Genomic DNA, 22,118 nt, shown 5'->3' on the forward strand with positions numbered 1-22,118 from the left:
CAGGGTTCGCTCCAGCAATGGTGTACTTCGGAGACCAATTTGTTTAGCTGATCACTGTCTCTTTGACGTGGCTGCAAATGTTACCTTTCTTTTTCAATCAAAAACACAGCAGGGTGTGCCATCTGTTTGGCACAGCCTTCGCTCTCTTCCCCGATGCCTTTTTGTGCAGATCATTTTACATGGCAATTTGCACGAATCTTTTCTACCTTGATTTTGGTAAACATTTCTGCTTTCTTTTTTTAAATAACATGTCACTCTGCTGAGTATCTTCAGTGCTTAAAAGAGAGGATAAAAAAGCAGTGGGCGCACAGGCAGTAAAATAGAATTAAAAGTATTTTAAAAAAATATTTTCCGAGCAAATGGCTGCCTGTCATTACATTGATTACTTAAAATAGACATGTTTACCAAGATTGGCTAACGTATTTTACACTGCTGTGTTCCACATCATTTTCCTCCTTATATTTTACCTGGCAGGCACGGCTAATCAGAAGATTAATTTAACCATTTGAAAGACCTTTTTTAAAGCAGGTTAACAAAAAAATAGCCACCGTATTAAATTGTCATTATATAACAAAAGCTAGCAGTAAAGCAGTTAACTATTTTTTCCCCAGCTCAGATGCTGCTCGGAGCAATGAAACCCCCTAAAGTAGGAACAGATGATCAGCACCACAAGCCGAAGCCACGGGGATGCTCACGGAGTTGTGAATGCTTCTCGGCATACAAATGAATTATCCTCATTCTTCTCCTGCCGGAGCATATAGGCCAGACCTCATTAGGATTCAATATCGCTCTGCTTTTCTAATGTTAATGTTCCAGTTATATAAGAAACGTGAAAAGGGGCTACGTATGGGGAAAGGGGGGGGGGGAGGAGGGCAAGGGGAGCTGATGCCACATTTACGGTCAACCCGATGCCATAATTCAGAAAGCAGAACTTCGTATTTTTGAGGAAATTACCCCGGTTTCCTATCTTCTCTCTCAGTCCTAATGCAGCATTGTGTCCTTTCCTCCCTCTAATAAGTGGGTTTTAATCGTGCGCCTATCCCACAGTTACAGCAACCGTAATAACAGGTTTTATAGCCTTCTCCTTTTTAGAAAAAAAAAAAAAAAAAAAATGCCGTGACTAAACATCAGATTGTGAAAGCTCCGAGTTCATTTTGCTGTGAAAGGAAACATCGCACTTTACGTTAATAAACAATTGTAGGAGTTTTCACCAGCCAGGAATAACTCAGACATTAGGCTGCGTTCTTTTGTCTGGAGAGCAGCAAGCAGGGTAATGAAAAGAAAACCCATCAAGACATAAAAATACAATTTATACCTTTTTATCAAGCAAAGAGAAAGTTGGTTAACGTTTGAAAAGGGAGCAGTAATGTATATTTATTGACAATTTTATTGTAATAATTAGATGTTTACACAGTCTGGACATTGTGGCTAAATCACTTCCAGCATGTTTATTTGTAAAGGGCTGTTTTCAGGGCAGTGCAGTAGGCTCATTAAGAAGACAGACTGCATTAAGATTCAAAGAAATTACTACTTCCCAGGCTTTGCTTCACTGGTTTGGATTTAAAATAAGAGGAAAAAAAAAAAAAAAAAAAAAAAGGAAAGAAAAATTAAAAGCCCAACAGCAGTATCATCCAAATACCCAACAGCCTAGAAATGATGAAGTAAAAAGGAGAATATTTTCTCCTGTAAAGGAAATTTCATCTTTTCTGTTCCAAAATAATCTGGGATTGTATATTCGAAACAATATACAGCATTGTGGATGCCACTTCCAAGTGCCTCTTTGTGGCTGTTAATATATCTTGCTTCAGCCCTTATATTTATTTTTTGCACTCCAGCTAAATAAGTACGTGATATTTAAGATATATCTTCCCCTTTTTACTTTTTTTTTCAGGCAGTGCTGTTAGTTCACCTTTAGGAAGTCTTTAAGTCAGCATTTGGTTTCCATATTTATTTGATGTGTAGTTGCTTTTTTATCCTTCAGCCAAAGAAGGACCACTTTTTACTATGAGTCCTCAGAAATGTTCTTTATTAACCAGGAAACTATCACACGTTTGATTTGGAGGGGGGGGGGAGGGGGGGCAAAAAAAACAAGTGAAACTTTTATAGTTAGTCCGGATAAATCTAAATCCTCTGCAGAACCCTATTTGAGGGCTTTTTCACTAATCAATCTAAAGCCATTTTTGCTCTGATGTGAATGTCACACATGCTAAGAGAGGCTAAACACCAATTACAGATTTTTCTGGTTTTACGAAGGTAAGAGAAAGGAAGGCAGCCGCAACAGCAAGAGCCGTCAGTAATGCAGCTTTGATGAGAAAGTCCTTCGATATCAAGTTCTGCACAGAAGAACACAGCACTGCACTTAGTGCAATATCCATTTTAAAATTTAAAAAGACTTTAAAAATTAAGGCAGCAAATAGGCTATAACATTACTCCTGTCCAAATATGTTTCCATTACAATTAAGTAATCAATATGCAGCGTTTATTGCTGAAAGATTATGCGTAAAGAGGAGCACATAAAATGAACCCTCTGCTTAAACCTTCCTGACTTTCCTTTGGCTGCTGTTTAGCTAGCAAGAATGCTATTTTTCCCCAGAAGCAGACTTGTTAAATGCCATCCAGTACATTCTATATAAATGCTGTCTACTCCCCGCCCTCACAAATAAAAACAAAGACGATAAAAGAAATGGATAAAGAGATGTCAGTTTGTCAGTTTGCAAGGAAAATACTGGGTTATATTTCCTGAAAGCTGCACAAGTCAACTTACAAACTTGAAATATTACAGATTTAGTTTTACAAGTCAATCACAGCTATATATTTGGCCTCGTAATTACTGTCAGTTTTGACAGGGAAGGCAATAATTTTTTTTTTCCTGACGTGTGAGTTTCAATAAAATCAGGTAGCGACATCACAGAACAGTTTCTTACACAGAGAATTAAAAGGATTTCTCACAGAGATAAAGAATACTGCCAGGATTAAATATATGTCATACATTCAATTAAAGAGTATGAAAAAAAAAAAAAAGCGGACTATCCTTACAGGTGGACTCGATCCAAAGCCTATTATAAGGATGAGAACGTTTCTATTTACTTGAGTGGACTCTGGAAAAATCCCTTTCTGTTCTCAGAAGAGGTGCAAGAAACAACAGACAAAACTGAAGACTATTTTTACCTTTTTGTCTATTTCCTAAGACACACACCAAAGTGGTAACTAAAATTTAACTACCTGAGGTGAATAAATGGTTACAATTTGAAAATGTAGCTATTTTGCTTAAAAATGCATGAGTTAAATGCTTTCCATGGCAATTAGCATCAACGTAATGTTGCACATACTCAAAATTGGTTTAACATCTGGTACAGCCAAACACGCTTTAAGGCAAAGCAAGGTATATGGTACTCACAAGAAGCTTTTAACTTTTTTAAAAGATACTAACCGTGGGCCAAATTGATTACTGAGGTAATGAACTAAGGTGTTTGTTGGGCAGGAAACAGTGAACTCTGTTCCTGCTTGGAGCCCATGAAGTTGAAAGGGAACACGTGAACCCACAGAGCAGCAGCATTTTTAGTATACCAGGCAAAGAAAAAACGAAGACTGGACATGTATTTATTCTGCCATGTCAAAGAGGTGTCAGCTCACCGCCGACTTACAGAATTGCAGAAAACTAGCCTGGAACAGATCTTAGGAGGTCATTCAGCACATGCCTCAACCCCAAGGCAGGACTCACCATGGTTCAGTCATTCCTAGCAGGTGAGTTCATCCCCTGCGGGTTCTCCAAATCCTCTAGAAATGGAAACTGCAGAAGCTCCCCAGGGCAAGCAACCCCAGCGCTTCACTGCCCCCACCGTTGGGAAGCCTCACCTTCGGCCTGATCTGCCTCTACCTGGGAGCAATGCAAGCCTGTTATTTCTTGGTGCTGCCCGATGATTAACATGATCCTGTTCAGCAAAGTAGGGGTGCGAGCCTTACTGTGAACAAAAGGTCACTCCAGCATTCCTAACCTGAGATGGCGCAGATGATAAAAACAAACAATCCGGAGTTTCTTCTAAAGCTATGCCTCGTGTCACCCACCCTTCGTTCGGAAGGGGTGGAATTACACCCCGGGCAGACCGAGGCAGACTCTGCGCGGGCTCCTGCCTAGGCAAGAGCCGTATTTCCTGCTACTTTCCGAATGTGCAACTCCATTAAGTCCTCAGGATTGGACTTAATTATGGGAGCAATAAATTTGGCCTAGAGAAAATAGAATATACTGGGAGACATGGGGACTGTCAGTGGCCCACATACAGCTGTTGTAATTCTGTGTCAGTATACCCATATAACAAGATAAATCCTCATTATTATACACTTACTCCTTGGCTGAAAGGATAGAGGCACAGCCAAAGCATTCATCTGCCATTGACAGCTGTCTGTAATAAAGGTTGCTGAAGACAGTAATAATATCTGCCCCTATACAATTTAGATTTGGTAGGCAAAGGGAGGGGACAATGAAACAGACGGGGTCAAACACAACTTTTCACTACAGTGGTGTACAGCTGGCGTACCTGCGATGTTTTCGGAAGACTAAGTCCCCATTAATCCTGGCATAATCAATCAGACCTCAGCCCAGAGTCTACAGACCATCAGCGTGTGAACTGGGAGTTCGAAATGGGTAGCACATAAAATACTTCCATCTGGTTACAAGAACTATCTTACACCGAGGAGATCTTCTCTGGGCAGCTGGAGATCGGAACCACCACAGCCATTCGCTTTGTGTTCATAATACTCCCTGTATTTGTTAAGCGCTGGGCACAGATTGATTCTGAACATCAAGAAATACTTCATAAATAAAGTGGCACCCTATCTCCAGGTGGATAACTCATGCTTAGGGGTATCCTTTAAACCACAAAAATTAGCTTTCCACAACACTAACAACTGGATTTAAAATCCTGTATTTCATATGAGTATGAAGTTTTAGGAGCACTTCCAACGCAGCCAAGGGAACTGCGTGACTGAATGCTTACTGTTGTCAATAAGGAATTAATACCGTGCCCTCAAATTAAGAACTACCTACATAACTTTCACTGAGGTTAAGGGAGAGTCGCGTGGCTAAATTCCCTTGTTTCAGACTGCACGTGCAGAACTGACTCTGTTTTCAAGAAGCAGACAGTGGAAAAGACAGAAGACATTTGTGTCATTGACAACTGCCTACATTTCAATTTTTTTCTGTGATACCAGCAGAAATGACAACACTTAGGATAAGCAGAACATTCAAGAGCCCACAGACATAGGAAAGGCAGACGCTAATAAGTATTATGATGAATGTAGTCTGAATAGCTACTGTAATTTCAGTTAATACATTTAGCAAACAGTATGTCTACCGTTACTGTTAACCAGACAAAATTATTGAAATAATTGTCTGAATTACCACAATTAATTCATAAGCAAACCCTGTTTACCAAATGAAATAAATACGCTCTCAGTAGCTGGTCAGTACTCTGTTCAATGATCCCTATGAGTCACTCCGGTCGGTTTTAGACTGAATTACTATAACACACATTCCCCATGTTTTGAGTGTTATGACATCTAAGCCAGGGTATTTTGCATGAAGGCCTCCTTAACAGGGGCGACATCAACCAGAAGGTGCAAAATAAAATTCTACTGAAATACATTATCTTTACCATCTAATGAAATGGGGATGATGAAATCCCTTTGTGGTCCACGTACGCTTCTTGGAATCATCAGCTTGTCTGAGGACACGTAAACGGGAATGTATCGCATCATGGCTTCGTATGCCTTTCTGCCAGATCAGGCTACAATTCAAAACTGCGATCCGCACCTGATGGACAAAACACCTGCATAAATTCCTAGCTCACGGAATTTATTAGAGATCTTCAGTAGCAACACCGCAGCTGAAGGGCCCAAGGTAATATTGAACATAGATCAGTAAGGATGAGTTTTCAGCAGAGGGCCAGACACGTAGGTCTTCATTCTCCACTGCTTGCCTAAGTCTGACACAGACCACCATTGGTACAGATTCAGGTTCAGGCTCTCAAACAGGCATTTCTTTGGCCTGCACCTGAAACATCAATTTGACCAAATTCTGTAAAAATTTGACGTTTCAGGAAGATGCCTCATGGTACACGTTCTCCTCTTCATAATTTTGTATAAGTAAATGGAGGCAAGAATACAGTAAAGAGTACAAAAGTGCAATCACAAACGTGGCTTGGTGAGAGAGGTTATTTTGGATGATGTTTCTGCATTTTGAAGTTTCACTCACCTTCTGAACATATACAAAGCCCACGCGAGAAGACGCTCGTTTCCTCAACACCGCTTTCAAACCAGTGCTAGATACATCAGAGGGAAGGCAATTTGGGTCACAAGTCAATAATGACCTATAGGTGACCTTGGCTGGCTATCATAAGACAGTAGCTGAATAGGTAATCTCAGTCTAGAAATGGTTAAGTACCCACGTCATCTATAACGTGCCAGTCTCAGAAGCAGAAAAGAATGAATAGACAGGAAACTGGTTAGTTTATAGACCTTGCAAAACAGTTCTCATAGTTGGCAATGACTATTTTTTTGTTAAGTAATGGAAATCTAGATGCATAGATTACCGCCCCGTCCCCCCCCCCTTCACTGTGGTTTAACACCTTAAAACTAAGTCCAAAATTAGCTTGAAAACAGGGGGAAAAGATGTTGCAAAAAAATGAGCCGGGAGTTTTTTTATGGGTACAGGCAAACAAAAATTAGTGTCATAAAAGACACACAAATGTTGATAAGAAGCACCTGACATAATGCACTAAGAGTACTATCACGATGGGAAATGTAGGACAAGAGAGAAGAGAAGTTACTAGAATAGAGCCTTTAAACAACCGGAAGTAGAATTTTTTAAAAAGGTAGAACTACCATTTTTCTATAGTAAAGGTAGTGTGGCTATTATGAGCGTGCAGACATAAATACCTTTTAGAAAGGAGAAACCAGCATCAAAACATGATTGTAAGTGACTATTTAATAAAACCCACTCCTTCCCACACATACGTGTGCATTCATGCCTGGCTGCTTTTAATTTAAATATAAGGAAAGAACGGCAGTCCTCTCGGAAGAGAACAGCAGCAAAGGAAGAAGGTCCCTCTGCTTCCCTGATGCCTCACGACTCTTTACAGATTTCATCTTTTCCCTTCCAAACTGAAATAAGTCTCAGAGGCTGATGACCGCCAATGAATAAACTGAGTTGCCCATGCCTGTCAGACTGCCTGCGCTCTGCTCTTCTCACGCTGACCCTACTAGATTTGACTATTAAAAAGCAGCATTGGGCCATGTCAGCTCTTGGGTGGGAGACTGCCAAGGCGCACTTTCACGCTGCTGCCGTTTGAAAGATGGATAATGATCCTGTGTAATACTTTCTTTTTTTTTTTTTTTTTCTTCCCTTTAACCCAAGCAGTTCTGCACGAGGGTCAGTTCTGGAGTGCTACATACCCTGTCTTGTAGCATGAGGTGTAAAACTAAAATCCTGATTGCCTGTGGCCGTTAAAAATCCCATGGCACTATTTACAAATATGCAAGCAATTACAGCAGACTGGAAGTGGCCAAACTGGTAATTCTATTCTGCCAACATAAATCCTCCCGCTGCAACTGAATGTGGATTTTTTTTTTTTTTTTCATCTCACAGCATAAACTTTAAAGTCTTGCTGTAAAATGCTCATTAGCCATCAAATATCTTTATGGAGTAGCACTTGCTTTACAATAGGGGGTGAAAGGAAGTTTGTTCTACGGGTTTTGAGACACTGAGGCTACTTTAGGATAAAAGCTCCAACACATCGGTTTGCTACAGCCGAAAATTAATAGAGAGAGATTGGTTTTTGGTGGCATTTGAAACTACCTGCGACTTCACCTACCAGCAGCTCTTCTTCTCAGAGCGCCTGCACTGTTGTAGAAGATGACACCTTGGATTTTTAAGTTTTTCCTGTTAATTAAAAGACTTGTTTCTCCCAAAAGGCTGGGAAGAAGCTGACATTTCCAGGTTTAAATTTGACTCATGTCGGCATAGCTGTTAGGTGCAGAGGTTTTTCCTCTACTTTGCTTTGAGCCCAGCTCCCTATGAATTTCTCTGTGTGGTAGTTCGGACTAAGGAAAATTCCAGGCAGCAGAAACAGAATTGTCTAGACACCATTACACAAAATTGCTCCTAAACAAATCCATAAAAGGCTACGATAGAACAATTCATGGCTTATCACTGCCTGACTTTCTTTACAATTTAAAGGGAAAATATATATATTCCTTCGCACAACACAGTTGGATAAGAAAAGCAGCATCCCTTCGACCTGCTCATCCTGTCACTGTCCCAGCCTCCCCTTTACTTCTTCCTGAGCAAGGAGAGACCAGCCAAGTCACAATTTCATCCCAGAAGCGTGAAATATTGTGCTTACATCCAGCCTGAATCCATGATTTTAAGTCCATAGTTTGAAGTCGGTTGGTGCCGGTCCCTCACAGTAAGACACAGGATGGTGGGCAGGAAATGAACTCTCAAACTGAGATGCAGATTTGGCAGAGCACTCTTCACTGAGCTCAGTGTCAGTTTTTCTAAATAAAGAAGGAATTAAGCAGACACTCGTCTGAGAAATGTCAGCTTCAGAGAAACCCTGGTAAGTGAAGGTCTTACAGTTTATCTGTACATTGTGCTATGTAAAGCGGAAAGTTGTTTATAAGGTTTTCATGCATATACTTATTCCCACAGTTACATACTAATAAATTTTTCATCAACTCGAGGGAGAGAGATGAGAGAAACATCAAATGGCTCATGCAGCTGAAGAGCACGCCATTGCCATATACCTGGGTACTTTCATCCCATGTTTTAATATTTTACAGCTTTCCCACAGATCCCAGTGAACTTTACCAAGCCAGGACTCTGATCTACAGCCACAAACTCATTTTGCTTTACCTGAGATGATAGAAAAATGGATTTCTATCTTTCGGCTCCAGAGAAGTTAGGGCCTCTCTTTTGTTTAGTTCAGCTTATGGAAATAATTGCATCTCTGTCAGAAAAAGGACAAAGAGTACTCCAGCAAAAGACACTTTGAAATTGTATTGCCTGTTTTTGAGTTACTGTTCTGAGACCCTGATGCAGAGGCAACCAAATGCAATAGCTTCTCAGTTTCAACAGTGTTTGGATCAGGTTCTAAAGGGTTATTCTTTACGCTTCTTCTAATGCTGTGTCATACTCAGACTGCAGAGCCAAAAAGAAGAAAGTTTATGCATTCGGCTTTGAATATAAAATGGGATCTTAATTAGCATTCACATTCAGCTTAATTCCAGTCAAATAAAGTTTTTATCATTAATAGACGAGCAAAAGGTAAGCTGATGCACATCACTTCTCTAAATCTTATCCATAGATCTTTCTGACAGAAGAACTGGCGCATACACTACCATCAGTACATGCAATTAGCGGCAGTATGCACAAAGAGGTATATCCTAAGTAGATGCTAGAAAAATATGTGAACCAGTTGTCTGTATATAGAAGTACATGAAAAATACTAGAGAGCGGCATGATGATATCCGGGTGCCTCTGCTATAAAAAGCATTTGTATTACCCTTACTTCTCTGAATAAATTCAAATGACAGCCCCATTTCATTTCTTCATTCAGTCTGGAGGCCAGATGGCATTAGAATCATTTACTTCACCTTGTTGTGCTTAATTACTACAATCAACACACTATTTTCCAAATTAATCATAACAAAGTAATTTCATTAGTAACACAGCAGGCTGTTGAATTATTAGCATCATAACAGTTTGCAAACAATTAAACTTTATTTGAACCTTAAAAATTTGCAGAGTAGAACATTATTGTAAGATCTAATGGCAGTATAGTACAAATCCAGAACAGAGCAAATAATCAAGTAAAACGCTGTACAAAATATGACTTACAATCACCTTTTAAAAAATTAGCTGTTTTACTGCTCATGGAAAGGCAAGTGCAACCTAAGTAAACAAAGAAAACAGAGCAATTAGCATTTCCTACCAATGAGTTTTGTTTAAGTAGTATTGATGAAGATTTTCTTATCTAAAAAAGGTTATGGTATTTGCACAGATTTAAAGTAAACAATTCATTCGTGGTCCGTTGCCGTTTTATTCCAAGACACGTCATGTGAGTTTCAGGACATCTTTCACGTTTTGAATTTTAAGGCAGTTTGTGTACTCCCCCCCCCCCCCATATGTACTGGGGGGCGGGGGGGGAGCCCTAAAGGAGAACTAGAGACAAAAGACACCGCATTTCTCTGGCTGCCACCACCCGGGAGAGGTGTCGCCAAGCCGCTCATCGGTTGGGTAAGGACTCCCTCTCCTGGAAAAACGGCAGAAGCGGCGGGGATCCGCCGGGAAGCGAGGGGGGGGGGGGAGGGAGGGAAGGGGACGGGCTCGGCCTCCTCCCGTCCCGTGAAAATTTGCTGCCACCTACCGCCGCGGGCGCGCAGTGCAGCGCGGGGCCGCGCAGGGGCCGCGCACCGCCCCCGCCCCTTCCCCTCCCGCGCAGCCGCCCCCGGCTCGGTACCGCCGTCCCCGCTCTGGTCCTGTCCTAAATCAAGTTTGGAGCGTGTGTACTTCGTATCAACGAGGGTGATGGGGGGACGGGGACGGGGCGGGGGGAGGGGGGGGGGATTTACTCCCCAAAACGTAGGTGGTGGTGGAATTGGGAATGACATAATTAATAAGACGACATTTGGGTGGGCAGATTTATTACGCTGCCACGTTAACAAGAGAGAAGGAGCTTTTCTAGCCGTGATATTAACGCTTCACGTTCTGTACGCAGTCCACAAGTATACTTGATAAATTAAAGCAGTAAACGATCTGAAGACTATAATCTATCATTTTAGTGCTTCACTGATAACGTACAGAATCAATTTCAATGACTATCTCTTTTTTAAAAAAAAAAAAATTACAACAAAACTCTGTACCCTGTTTGACTCCTATTAGACTCCCCTGTAGCATCAAGTATCATTAGCCAATATAAGGCACAACATCTTACTTTACGGAAAGGATCTAATTCCCCGTTCAGACTAACATTACCTTTTAACCCACAGTGCTTCCAGGGCCTGCCTGAAGCGTAAACAGCACGAGCAGCTACGAGGGGACCTGCACAGGCTCAGCAATTCGCAGACTGGCTTGACCTGCCTCTTTGGCAGATTAAGGGTCTCACAAATCAAGTGTGTGGGAGGATTCAAAAAAGTTGATCTTGCCTCCTAACAGCAAAGCACATCTCCAAAACAAGATGATTTAAAGTATTAACTCTGCCCAACCCCTCGTCCACAAGTGAGAGTATTTTAGTGTACTACTTTACGTTCGAACTGATGCTTTTAGCCACAAAGTTCTGGATTTGACGGTAAGACTGCGGGCAGCCATTATTAACCCACATAGAGCTGAAGATGTCTGTTGCATAACTTGTATCAGAAACTCCACATACCAACAAGGTACCCAGATTTGACTCTGTGAAAGTATCTGTAAGGTACAGATAAAATATTTCACACTACCACGGACAAAATAAAATCATGCTTACCTGCCATTTAGCTCATGTTGACTTAGCAAAAATTGTGGGTTTTAATATATTATCTTTTTACAAATTTTCACATAATTCACATCTCCAAGTCAGAATGGTATTACCACACAGGCAGATTTCTTACATCAGCAAAAGAGCCAAGCCTTCATTTTGTGGTAGCAAAACAGTAACAATACTAAATATATAAGAAAAAGAAATCATTGGCTAAAACATAATACAAAAACGTTTGGAAACAGAATACCCCAAAGACTTGCAATATTACGCGTAAATTTCCTCTTGATTTTCCTAGGAAACTGCACAAAATGTACAATGATCGTTAAAAGGTTAACGCATGCATGAACTGATTAATAGTTTTCTACTTTCCAAGTTCAGCTTAATTTTTCAAAAACTGCGGAACAGGAAAACATAGCCAAATTCCCTGAAAGAACACAAACCTGTAGTTATACAAAGTGCTGCTTAAGGAATGAGCAACAGGCACTATTTGGCTGCTTGTGCCCCAAATGTTAATTCCCATCTATTTAATTTCCTAGCATTAGAATTCTATAAAAAGTGGCTAAGAAGAACATCTCCGCAGAATTATGATCAATTACAGTTTTTAATGTTTCATATACACAAGGCAATGATCTGACTACATTCCCTGAAACCACAAAACGTGTACGGCAGAATCTTCTTTCAGAGGCCGGGTCTATAAACTGCAGCTGCACGCCACTCTTGATTTCAAGTGCAGATTTCTCCTGATTAGGGAGAAAGAAGTTGAAAGTTCATCATTAACCAAAAAACCTCAAACATGCATATCAAACCCAGTCCAAATATCTATCCCCTTCCACAGCTTTCTGCACAGATACATAAATATTACTTAAGTAACTAACGAGAAAGCACACCGATTTTATTTTACAAAAGAAAAAAAAAACTACAACAAAATGTGGAAAAGGAACGTAGCGATAAAATACATCATCTTTTGTACACGGTGGTTTAATATTTCATACAGAATCCCAGAAAAAGTGCTTTAATTGAACCTTCAATATATTTTGCCATCATCTTTATGTTAACAGGACTCCTACAAAGGTTCCAGGAAAGAAATACTTATGAAACAGAGAACAAGGGAACATATAAGCCATTACAGAAGATTGGATTAAAATGTACTTACCCAGGCCTCTCAAATATCATACATCTCCATTATGTAGGCTTTAGGCACCAAGCCAATGGTTCCCTTCATTTCTCCTACCCACCAGCCAAATCTATTGTACTCCTAATTGAAAACAATATGCAATATTAACCTTTAGTCTGATATAAATGCAATAGAGTTTTGTATGCAACTCCTTATGGATGCTTTCTCTTATATACAGTTATAATCATTTCAACTGAAAATTAAAACGTTATATCTTTTTCTTAGAGGCACTCACATGCAGAGTTAGGCAAAAGACAGAAGTTAAATTTTAAAAAGGCCAGGCATACTCAGGAAAATTTCTCAATTATGGCCACGCTTCTCTGTAACACCTACTAAAAATGGCTGATCTGTCTGTCCTGTATTGGTCACAAATACAAAAATCATATCTTTGTAACTAAAATCTAATAGCACAATGTTGACATACAAAAATCAACAGGGATTCTTTCAGTATCACAAGGCTAAACTCTTAAGAAACTTACAATCAACTTATTTCAAATACTACTTCGCTCAAATGTGAAGGGAACACTATATATCTAATACATAACCTCTTTCTACGGACAAAGTCTACTATTGCTTTAGGCTTGCAGAAAATTCTACGGTGGATCTCATATGTCTGACAGATGACTAATGTACTTTTGTTTGAAATTTGTTTAGGCTTAGTGAGATAAATATGAAACAAAATGAATTATAATAGTTTAAAGAAATAATATCTTCCAAAAGCAATACCAAGTAAGAGTATTGTGGGATCCAAATTTAATTTTTTTCCTATGAGGTAAATATTTTAAGATCAATCCTAACAGCGGTTCAATAAATTGTAACAGCTGAAATTGCACACACACATATATTGAGTTACAAATGAAGCATTATTAAAACAGAGACCCCATTCAAAATGGAATGATTAGTAAGATAGAAATTACTTTGGAACAAACATGGAAAATACAAAATACACAGATATCTGTGATAAGCAACATCTGCTTCCTGCTACGCTCCTCTTCTGATGAGAAAAGCAAAAGGCTGTGGGATTTTAAATTAATGGTCCTACTGAGATGAAGCTATTATTTTGACTGTAGATAAAGTTCTTCAGCTATAAATAGTCAAGTGGAGCTTAAGGGTTAATGGAGTTTCATTAGAGCCTGAGCTATAATGATTTGCTGCTGGCATATTTGGCCTGGTCGAGAGTTCTCTAGGGTCCTATGAGGTGCTCAGTGTACTCAGCTCTCCCTGTGCTTAACTACGATGAAGCCCTGTTGATGGCCCACTTTCATGTGGGCCCAGGATTTTTTTTTTATTTTTTTCTTTTTTACTTTTTTGCCTTTTTTTTATTTTTTAACACGCTTGCATGCAGGCACACAGACAAGATTCTATCCTACTATCCATAAAATACTGCAGTAAGCGTGACTTAAAGAAAACCCACAAAAAAAACACAGGAGGACCTTCATTTATGATGTGAACACGCAAACGAGAAAGCGGCAAAAATAATTCCACCGTCTTCCCCCTTCCACTGCAGAACAGGCTGCTGGGGATGGGTCTGGTCTGAAAGTCTAGGGGTATCTGAACCTCATCTTCAGCGCAAACTGCTCTCCACAGAAGTTGAAGAACCGCTCATAACCTTTCCCATGGGGATACACATCACACTCCAAATCCTTAAAGGCTAAATAATACCCTGACACTGAAGTTTATAATGTTCCAGATCAGCCTGTTTAAAAATCTATGTTTTATCTCAAAATACACTGGTTAAATATACAAACTGGATTTCTAGACTGAAGTGGGAAATTGCTGAAAGGAGCAGTACTCACGTATGCTACTGGAATCTCAGCAATAAATCTCTCCAAGGGAAAGCAACAAAAGATTTTAAGCTGTTACATGGAACTCGTGAAGTGACTGACAAGAGTGATTAAGCAAGTTTTGCTAGACATCGGCCAAAAAAACAAACAATACATGAAATGAGGGAAGTGGCTTAGCTAAGCGGTCATTAAATTGCATATGACAAATGGCATAGAAAAAGCCTGTGGACTACATTATCCATTGAAAAAGTTCTACTTAGCAACACTACATGAACTTAGAAACAGCTGTTTTTAAAGAAGTAATTCAGATACCTCAAATTAAAATTAAAACATGCTGCTGTTTTGAAAACTTTCTGGGTTTTGCTACTTACTAATACACCACTTACTGCTCTGGCATGAAGCTAAGCGAGAAGATGAAATGAATGTTGATGTAACAGACTAGTAAACTAATTTAAGGATTCACTGCAACCATTATACCATACAGACAATATTGCAACACAGAAGCTTTTACTTTACATTACTATTCTTTGCATGGGTCTCAAGAGCAACATGAATCCCAATTAAACTATCTGCAGTCTATAGAAGTCTGAACAAAAATATAATGCAGATACCTGGCTACCAAGAATATAAAACTTTAATCTCAGGTTTTAGAATAATTAGATAGCGCTCCCTTTTAAACTGATTTAAGTACAGACATTTCTCTTCAAACTCCTAACCACTCCTTTCTGTCCTCAGTACCACAAAAGAGCGCTTACTAGTCGGGCAGATAAGCAGCGCCCCCCAGTCCTTTCTTGAAGTCACATATAAAATCCAAATTGACGTATTGTTTCTATCAACGTTATCACATAAACTCCTTCACAGCAATATAATTTAATTAATACACTGCTGTTGTAAGGTCCATATGTCTATTACTGCTGCTTAAGATGTGTAGAATAAAAGTCCAAACCCCACATTTGTGGGAAATAATGATTAATACGCAGAAGGACATGAATACAGTTAGGAGTTTTATGTGAATTTTTAAGAGTCGGGAAGCACGGTGCTTTTGCAAGCGTCAGCTTCAGATCTCAGGTACCACTGGGTTTACCATCTGGTATCCCTCACTGCATTCAGCTCTTAACATCACCGCTAACGTAGGCGAGCGACTATACTTCAGAAGGACTGATAAAATAATGAAGAGTCCTTTAATCTACAGGAAACCATTGTAGTCAATTTATAAGAAATATTGCATCCCTTTGTAGGATGTGTAATTATTTTCTATTAATCATGTGCTATAAAGCTACATTATGTGGTTATTCTGTTATCACTAGAAAGAGGCCTGCAGTCAGCTCCTGACAATGTTAGGTAATTACTAACACAAAGCTTCTTTCTCCTTATGTAGAAATGCTATCAAGATCCAGAGGTGCTGTGATGCTCGCTGTATGAAAATAACTCTCCGAAGAAATTCAATAACTGCAAAATGAATTGCTCCAAGGCAAAGAGAGGGATAGGAGAGGGGGGCAGGGCCAGACCCAGCCGCCCTGCCATGAAGAGAATGCACAAGTGTGCGGCCGGCGCTCTGCCATGTGACGGGGAGCACATGTGCCACACCGGGCGATGCTGGGCAGGGACGGGGGGAGGAAGGGGCCACCGCCACCCCCGGGAGACAAGCACCGGGGCAGGGGAATATATTATGCCAAATAACACGAAACCAATGCCTCAACAAACGACTTAATGCTTTCTAAGCTACTTCTGTGTTTTCACTGTCATAGAGTGGATTTTCTTCCCCTCCCCCCAGCAGAAATTTATTCACCAAAGTGAAGTAATTTCACAGGGCAGCAAGGAACGGGTTATGACTTTACATTTAACATGCTGGCAAAACACTCTCCATACAGCGTGCTATAATGGGGGGGGGGGGGGAGAAATCCCATCAGGGTTTACAGGCTCCTTAAATGCTCTCAACTGAACACACCGTGAGCAGATGCTTCTCCTCGTCCCCATCCCACCAATGTGTATGTACCCATGACTCCATGAGACGCTCATCATAAAAGTTTTTGCACTTGGGGAAAACACAGTAGGTAGAAATACAATACCTGTTTTTTACTGTTACCTTTTAAATCCAAGATTTTTGTACTATATAGAAGATATGCAAGAAGAGAAAAATTTTTACATGCAAGGGGATTTCCAAATCCGTCTCTACCTTTAGAACAGATCCTCTGCGTAAATGAGGATCTCCAGATGCTTTGCACCATATTAACTTCTACTGACTTCAGCAAAAGTTGAGAACATCTGGTCCTTGGGCAATTAGTCCCTATTGTTCAATACATATGGTATGGGGTTTTTGTGTCTGTGGGGTGGGCTTTTTAATTTGTTTTGTTTTTTGAAAAGAGTTGCTGAAAATCATCATTGTGTTTCAATGCCTTGAAGAAAAAAATTGAGTTGTATTTTTAAAAAAACACAACTGAAGTGTGTGAATTCAAGATATTTCTCCTGCTCTCTTCCAGTAATATTAACTTACAGGCTGAAGATCTGCAAACTTTAAAACTGAAAAGCATAAGGTATCTATAGCCTTGTTTGGGCTTAAAATAAGTAGCCTCTCCTATCAAGCTAAAGATGTGTGGGAAGCAGGGAGAAATTTTTTTCAAAGAACATTCTCGGGGGCAATTTTGGCAAGATAATATTTTAAAACACCTCTAATTCATCCAGGAGATTCAGACCAGCTAAAAAATTTTAGAACTTCCCTTGGTGTAATTGCTGAATGATACACTATCAACCAGGGAGCATTTTTGGCACAGAACAGCATTTTCTCTAAAAAGCAGAAAATGACAAATGTTTTAGGTAACTGAATGAGACTTCTTCACAGGTAGTAGAGTTGTTTTAAGACAGCAATAAAACGGTCATCTTTAAGAATATAAGCCTCAGATTTATTGTATGGTTGCATTATTAGCTTTTATTTCCTGCAATGACATGAGACAAAATAGACACCAATTTAAGAGTTCCAATACAAATCACAGTAAGCAGACTGTAGTCTGAACCAAAACTGGCGCCTGAAAACACCCTGGAATGACAGAAGGACCATTTCAGTTTCCATTAGATAACACAATGCCAAAATTTTTTCAACTCAGGTAGGTAAATGCTTACACATTACCAGTATGCAAACCAAGATAGCTAGAGTCACTTTGCAGTGACTGCACCTTCCAGTTAAAGGCCTTTGCTCTTATGTTTGGCCATCTATCTTTTTTCTTTTTTTTTTTTTCTTTTTTTTTTTTTTTTACTATAAGGAATTTGCCTAAACAAGCCAGAAGACGGAAATGTGCAACTTAGTATTGCATTTTCGTTTGGATCACAAGCGTCCCGCTGACGTGAATCTCCCAGTGCTCTCGCTTTCCCTGCCTTGGCTCCCTTTGCAGAGCCATCAGTCTCAGAGCACACACGCTACAGTTCTTTCAGATGAAAGTAAAATGGAAGAGGCACTTGAACATATTCCAACCACTAATGTGTTCTCATTCCACAAAACCCGGCCAGACCTCTTCGGACATCAAACCCCTTTGAAAACGCGCGGTGTGGATGCCGGCGCCTCAGGACTATGCGTTTCACTCTGCAAATCTGCTCCTATTGGTACTCCCTGTTTGCTAAGGTAGACATAGGCAGTACGGTCATGGAGAGAGAAATTACTGTTAATATGGATCTCGGTATGATCAGTCAGAAAACGGCCTAACCAAAAAAAAAAAAACCAAAAAAAAAAAAAACACACGCTAAAAAACACCACTCAAGATTTTAGTATGCCTTTCACCTCTTTTTGAAAAATACTGAATAAATAAATTTTATGAAGATTATACAGATAATGTACAAAAAGCTCACACTGATCATGAAACAGCTGCGCTGTTAAGTTTCACTTTATTTCATAAGCAGTAATCTGAGCTATGGAAATGTCTTTGTTTGGCTTTTCACTAAGCAAAAAATACAGGTTGAGATGTGAGCATTTTAATAGACATTTCTTGTATTGAAAGAACAAAAATCTGCCACACTGGCCATGTACAACCACTGAATAAAGGGTAATCTAGATACCAGGTTAACACTCTACTTTCATGAAAAATTTGAGACCAAAGGGTTAAGTCATAGATGAGATTTCCATGAATCATAAATACCAGAGTGAGCAGCAGCATATTGCATTGGCATGTACTGAAATAATAACAGGGAAGGAGAATTCCAGTTTGAGATATAATTTCTGATTTTCCAGTATTATTTGTTGTTTTAATGCAAATATAAATATAAATGAGAAGGGAATTAAATTAGCTTAAAAGTTAAGAAATGTCAGTAATTCTACTAAGCTAACATCTGCTACTAAGCCTGCTAACATCTAAGTAAATTTCCATTATTACTTGCATTTGGCTGATGAAACCATGGCATTTCCCAACACAAAACATGCACCTAAAGCAAACAAATACTGCAAGTGTTGCACTTGCATAAATTGTGCACACCAAACTTAAAAAAAAAAAATAGGGCTACCTCCACTCACAGTTGTCTTTGTTTCTGGAAATTGATTTCTTGAGTAAGAGCTATGGAAGATTTATAAAAAGGATTGTTATCTCAGGGTTTGTTTCCCCATTTATCATATGGTCTTGAAAGCAAAGGCAAGCCCATAAATGAGCAGGAGTTAAGAGCAATCATCCTTTTATAATACAGGATGCCTAAGTATTGCATTTCTAATAGTCAATATTAACTTAAAAGTCAATATTAACTAAGAAATCTTATTAATGAGTCTCTCTATCAGTAGAGCTATAAAATGTTTTCTACTGCATAGCAGGAGGGGGCATATGATTTTCTGAAAGTTCAGAGGATTCGTAGCCTATGTTATAAAAGACACTTGAATATTCAGGAATATTATAAATCCAAATTATAATAGGATGAGTTTATCTGTACAGATACATTCATTAGTTAAACTGAAAAATTAACTATTTTTTTAAATAAGCAAAAGCTAACAAGTACTATTGCAACAGTTCTGTTAATTTTGCTCAGACTAAAAACTCAACTTTTGAAGGAAACTCTCAAAGGTAGAAAAGCCTAGAAAAATGTTTGGGGATTTTTTTGTAAGAGCCCATAGGGCTGCTGCCACACAAAAGCCACAACGGGCATAAATATTTAGATAATAGCTAAAACAGTTTGGAATGCACCGCTAAAACAAGGAAAACATGCTTTTCTACAGTATTTACAGTAGTTGGGCATAGGTATTTGTATTATCAGAGTGTGAGCATGATTTGCATGATTTTTTTTTTATTTGCAACACTGAATTTTGATGTTCAGTTTAAAGCAAATTATGGGGGATTTGTCTTTGCATAATGCTTAGCTATTTTAGGAAGTGAACGTTGCCAAACTGACACCTTGCTCATTCTTCTGAAAGGCATTCACCTAGAAACTTATGTGTAACATATTGCTCCTCTTGCTTTATTTAAATTATATCAATGCCCAAATTTGCTAAACTAGTTGATAATAACTTCTGTTGTACTAAAGATCTAAATTCTTGAAAACAAAATAGTCACTTTTGCCTTAATTTCTATAAAGGTATGTGAAAAGCAGGTATAAATATATTGCTTTGGCATAGCTACTGCTGAGAGAGACAAACATCTATCTTATCACATTCGTCCGAGGAAGCTATGCCATTTATATTTCAAAGTAAAACAAAGAACTATTACATGTTGCACAAATATGCTCGATATTTTGTTAATGCTTCACCCTTCCCACTATAGTACTGCTATACCCGTATTTACTTCCTCATCAGCAAAATGTGATTTTTCAAGAGTAATGCTGATACCTGGCTGACATATGATAGAAAGGCAATAAAGCCATAGCTAGGTTCAAGCTGAAGCTGAATTTATGACACCATTTTGGATCCATACACATTGCCTCCTGTCAGTACCTGCATCTCTCATTTTCAACCACTAGATGGTGTGAAAAAATAAAAAAATTGCCAAGGATTCCTGCCGACTGCCACAAAATCCAAGTATTAATACAGTGGATTAGGAAATATTTTTTAAGAAAAGTCTTGACCCACTTCAGGATGGTTAGGTTCACTTTTCCTTTGGTTATATTTTCACTTACCAGACAAAAAGCTCGTAAATGATCAGACCTTGAAACTGAATCAAGTGGAGTGTTAAGATGGATAATTCTCTAGCACTTTCCCCTCCAAGGACCCTAAATTCAGAGCTGACAGTAGTGGCCAGCACTCATTTTTCCGAAAAAGCTGTAACAATCTTTAAGTGAAACGGGGCTGAATTTTCTAGGCTGTATTTTGGAGTAGAAATCATTCCCAAAGAGAGAGGCTCTATATATCTGCAGAAGCAGCAAGCCTGTTTCAAGGACCGATTACGGATTAATCATGGCATGACCACAAGACAGTTGATATACAGAGGACAGCTTAAGCTACTGTTTTTCTATTCTGCTCCATTTTTTAAATTAAATTTCCCACTCTTTTGGGGAAGGAGTAGCAAATTATTTTTTCACCTACAAGCTGAAGATCAAGATTTTTGTAGTCCCCATACCATACCGGAACAGCACAACCCACAAAGAGGCAAAACTCGTACACTGGGATCCGTTTGTTCATGGGCTTTTTTGGGGGAGGGAGAGGGGAAAGAGGTGGTTATTTTAAATTAGTACCATTCTTCAGTGCTGTATAACCGCTTGAAAGTCTGCCGAATCTAAGAGTGTTATTTTGCCTTTAGTAATGCAATGCAGTTATTAGTTTAAGTGACAATGAAATACTTCAAAAGACATACACGGTCACATTACCATTTGTAATATATCTTCTATGTTTTTATATAGAACTATCTTTCTATCCATAAATCTTAAATTTATTTAAACAGAAGCTGTTACATTTATTATCCAGAAACATTGCAGTTAAAGTTATCACAGAAGATTTAAAGCAATTGTGACAAAACTGAAAAGTTTGAAACTAAGACAAACAGATGCCTTTAGCTTTCACGCACCTACTTGTATATTTTAATGACCTGCACTACATTTGGCATTAATTGTACCTAATGGCAATTACATCTGAGCTATATATTCTACATATATTTTAAAAGGTGTTTTTTTTTCAATAAGAACTTGAAAAGCTCAGCTTTTTTCTCATATGTGGGGAAACGAGAAATTGCCTTTGATGAATTGTTCAGAAGTAGACTTCAACAGACCATGAGATATATATTTTAGGAAAGATTTTGCATTTTTGGGGGGAGAGAGGGGTGGTTAAGGAAAAATAAGAAAATTAACCAACATTAAATTAGAAAAAAAAAATCATGCTTATAGTGCTTATCAACACTTTAGATGAGAGGAATTATGTTTATTGTTTGCTTTGCAAATAGGAAAGCAGTAAATTAAAAATTGTCCAAATCTGTCAGAGCAAACAAATTTGGATTCTGAGCTGTCAGAACAATTACAATATACATACAAAGATGAAAGCATAGTTCAAGAAAACAAACCATCTTCCGTAGCAAGATGCTCAAAAAGTCAGAATCAGCACCGTCAGGAATATAAAACAGGAAACAAAAACATAACATACAAGATAATTTAAAATTCTACAAGGTTAACTTTTACAAGCAGAAAGCACATTGTCTCCTGTTAAATCAGTTAACAAATGGTAGCCAAGATTTAACAAGTAAATAAACATGCTTTCAAGTT

The 22,118-nt window shown here is 38.8% G+C and overlaps 1 protein-coding gene across 3 annotated transcripts in view; it reads right to left on the reverse strand.

Moving 5' to 3' along the window:
- Nucleotides 1-10,359: 10,359 nt before the first annotated feature.
- SKAP2 (src kinase associated phosphoprotein 2) overlaps nucleotides 10,360-22,118 on the reverse strand; it is a 121,586-nt gene continuing 109,827 nt past the window's right edge. For 2 of the 3 annotated variants that reach the window (XM_082478968.1, XM_082478967.1), the window contains exons 12-13: nucleotides 12,667-12,768; nucleotides 10,360-12,253 (exon numbers count right to left, since the gene is read on the reverse strand). In XM_082478968.1, coding sequence (XP_082335094.1) covers nucleotides 12,676-12,768 — 93 coding nt within the window. In that variant the 3' untranslated portion in view covers nucleotides 10,360-12,253; nucleotides 12,667-12,675. Of the gene's footprint in view, nucleotides 12,254-12,666; nucleotides 12,769-22,118 lie in introns of those variants that run through there. The other variant, XM_082478969.1, reaches the window with a different exon arrangement.

This window comes from Vanellus vanellus (genome assembly GCF_965231255.1).
Source record: "Vanellus vanellus genome assembly, chromosome: 2".
Classification (NCBI taxonomy): Eukaryota; Metazoa; Chordata; class Aves; order Charadriiformes; family Charadriidae; genus Vanellus; species Vanellus vanellus.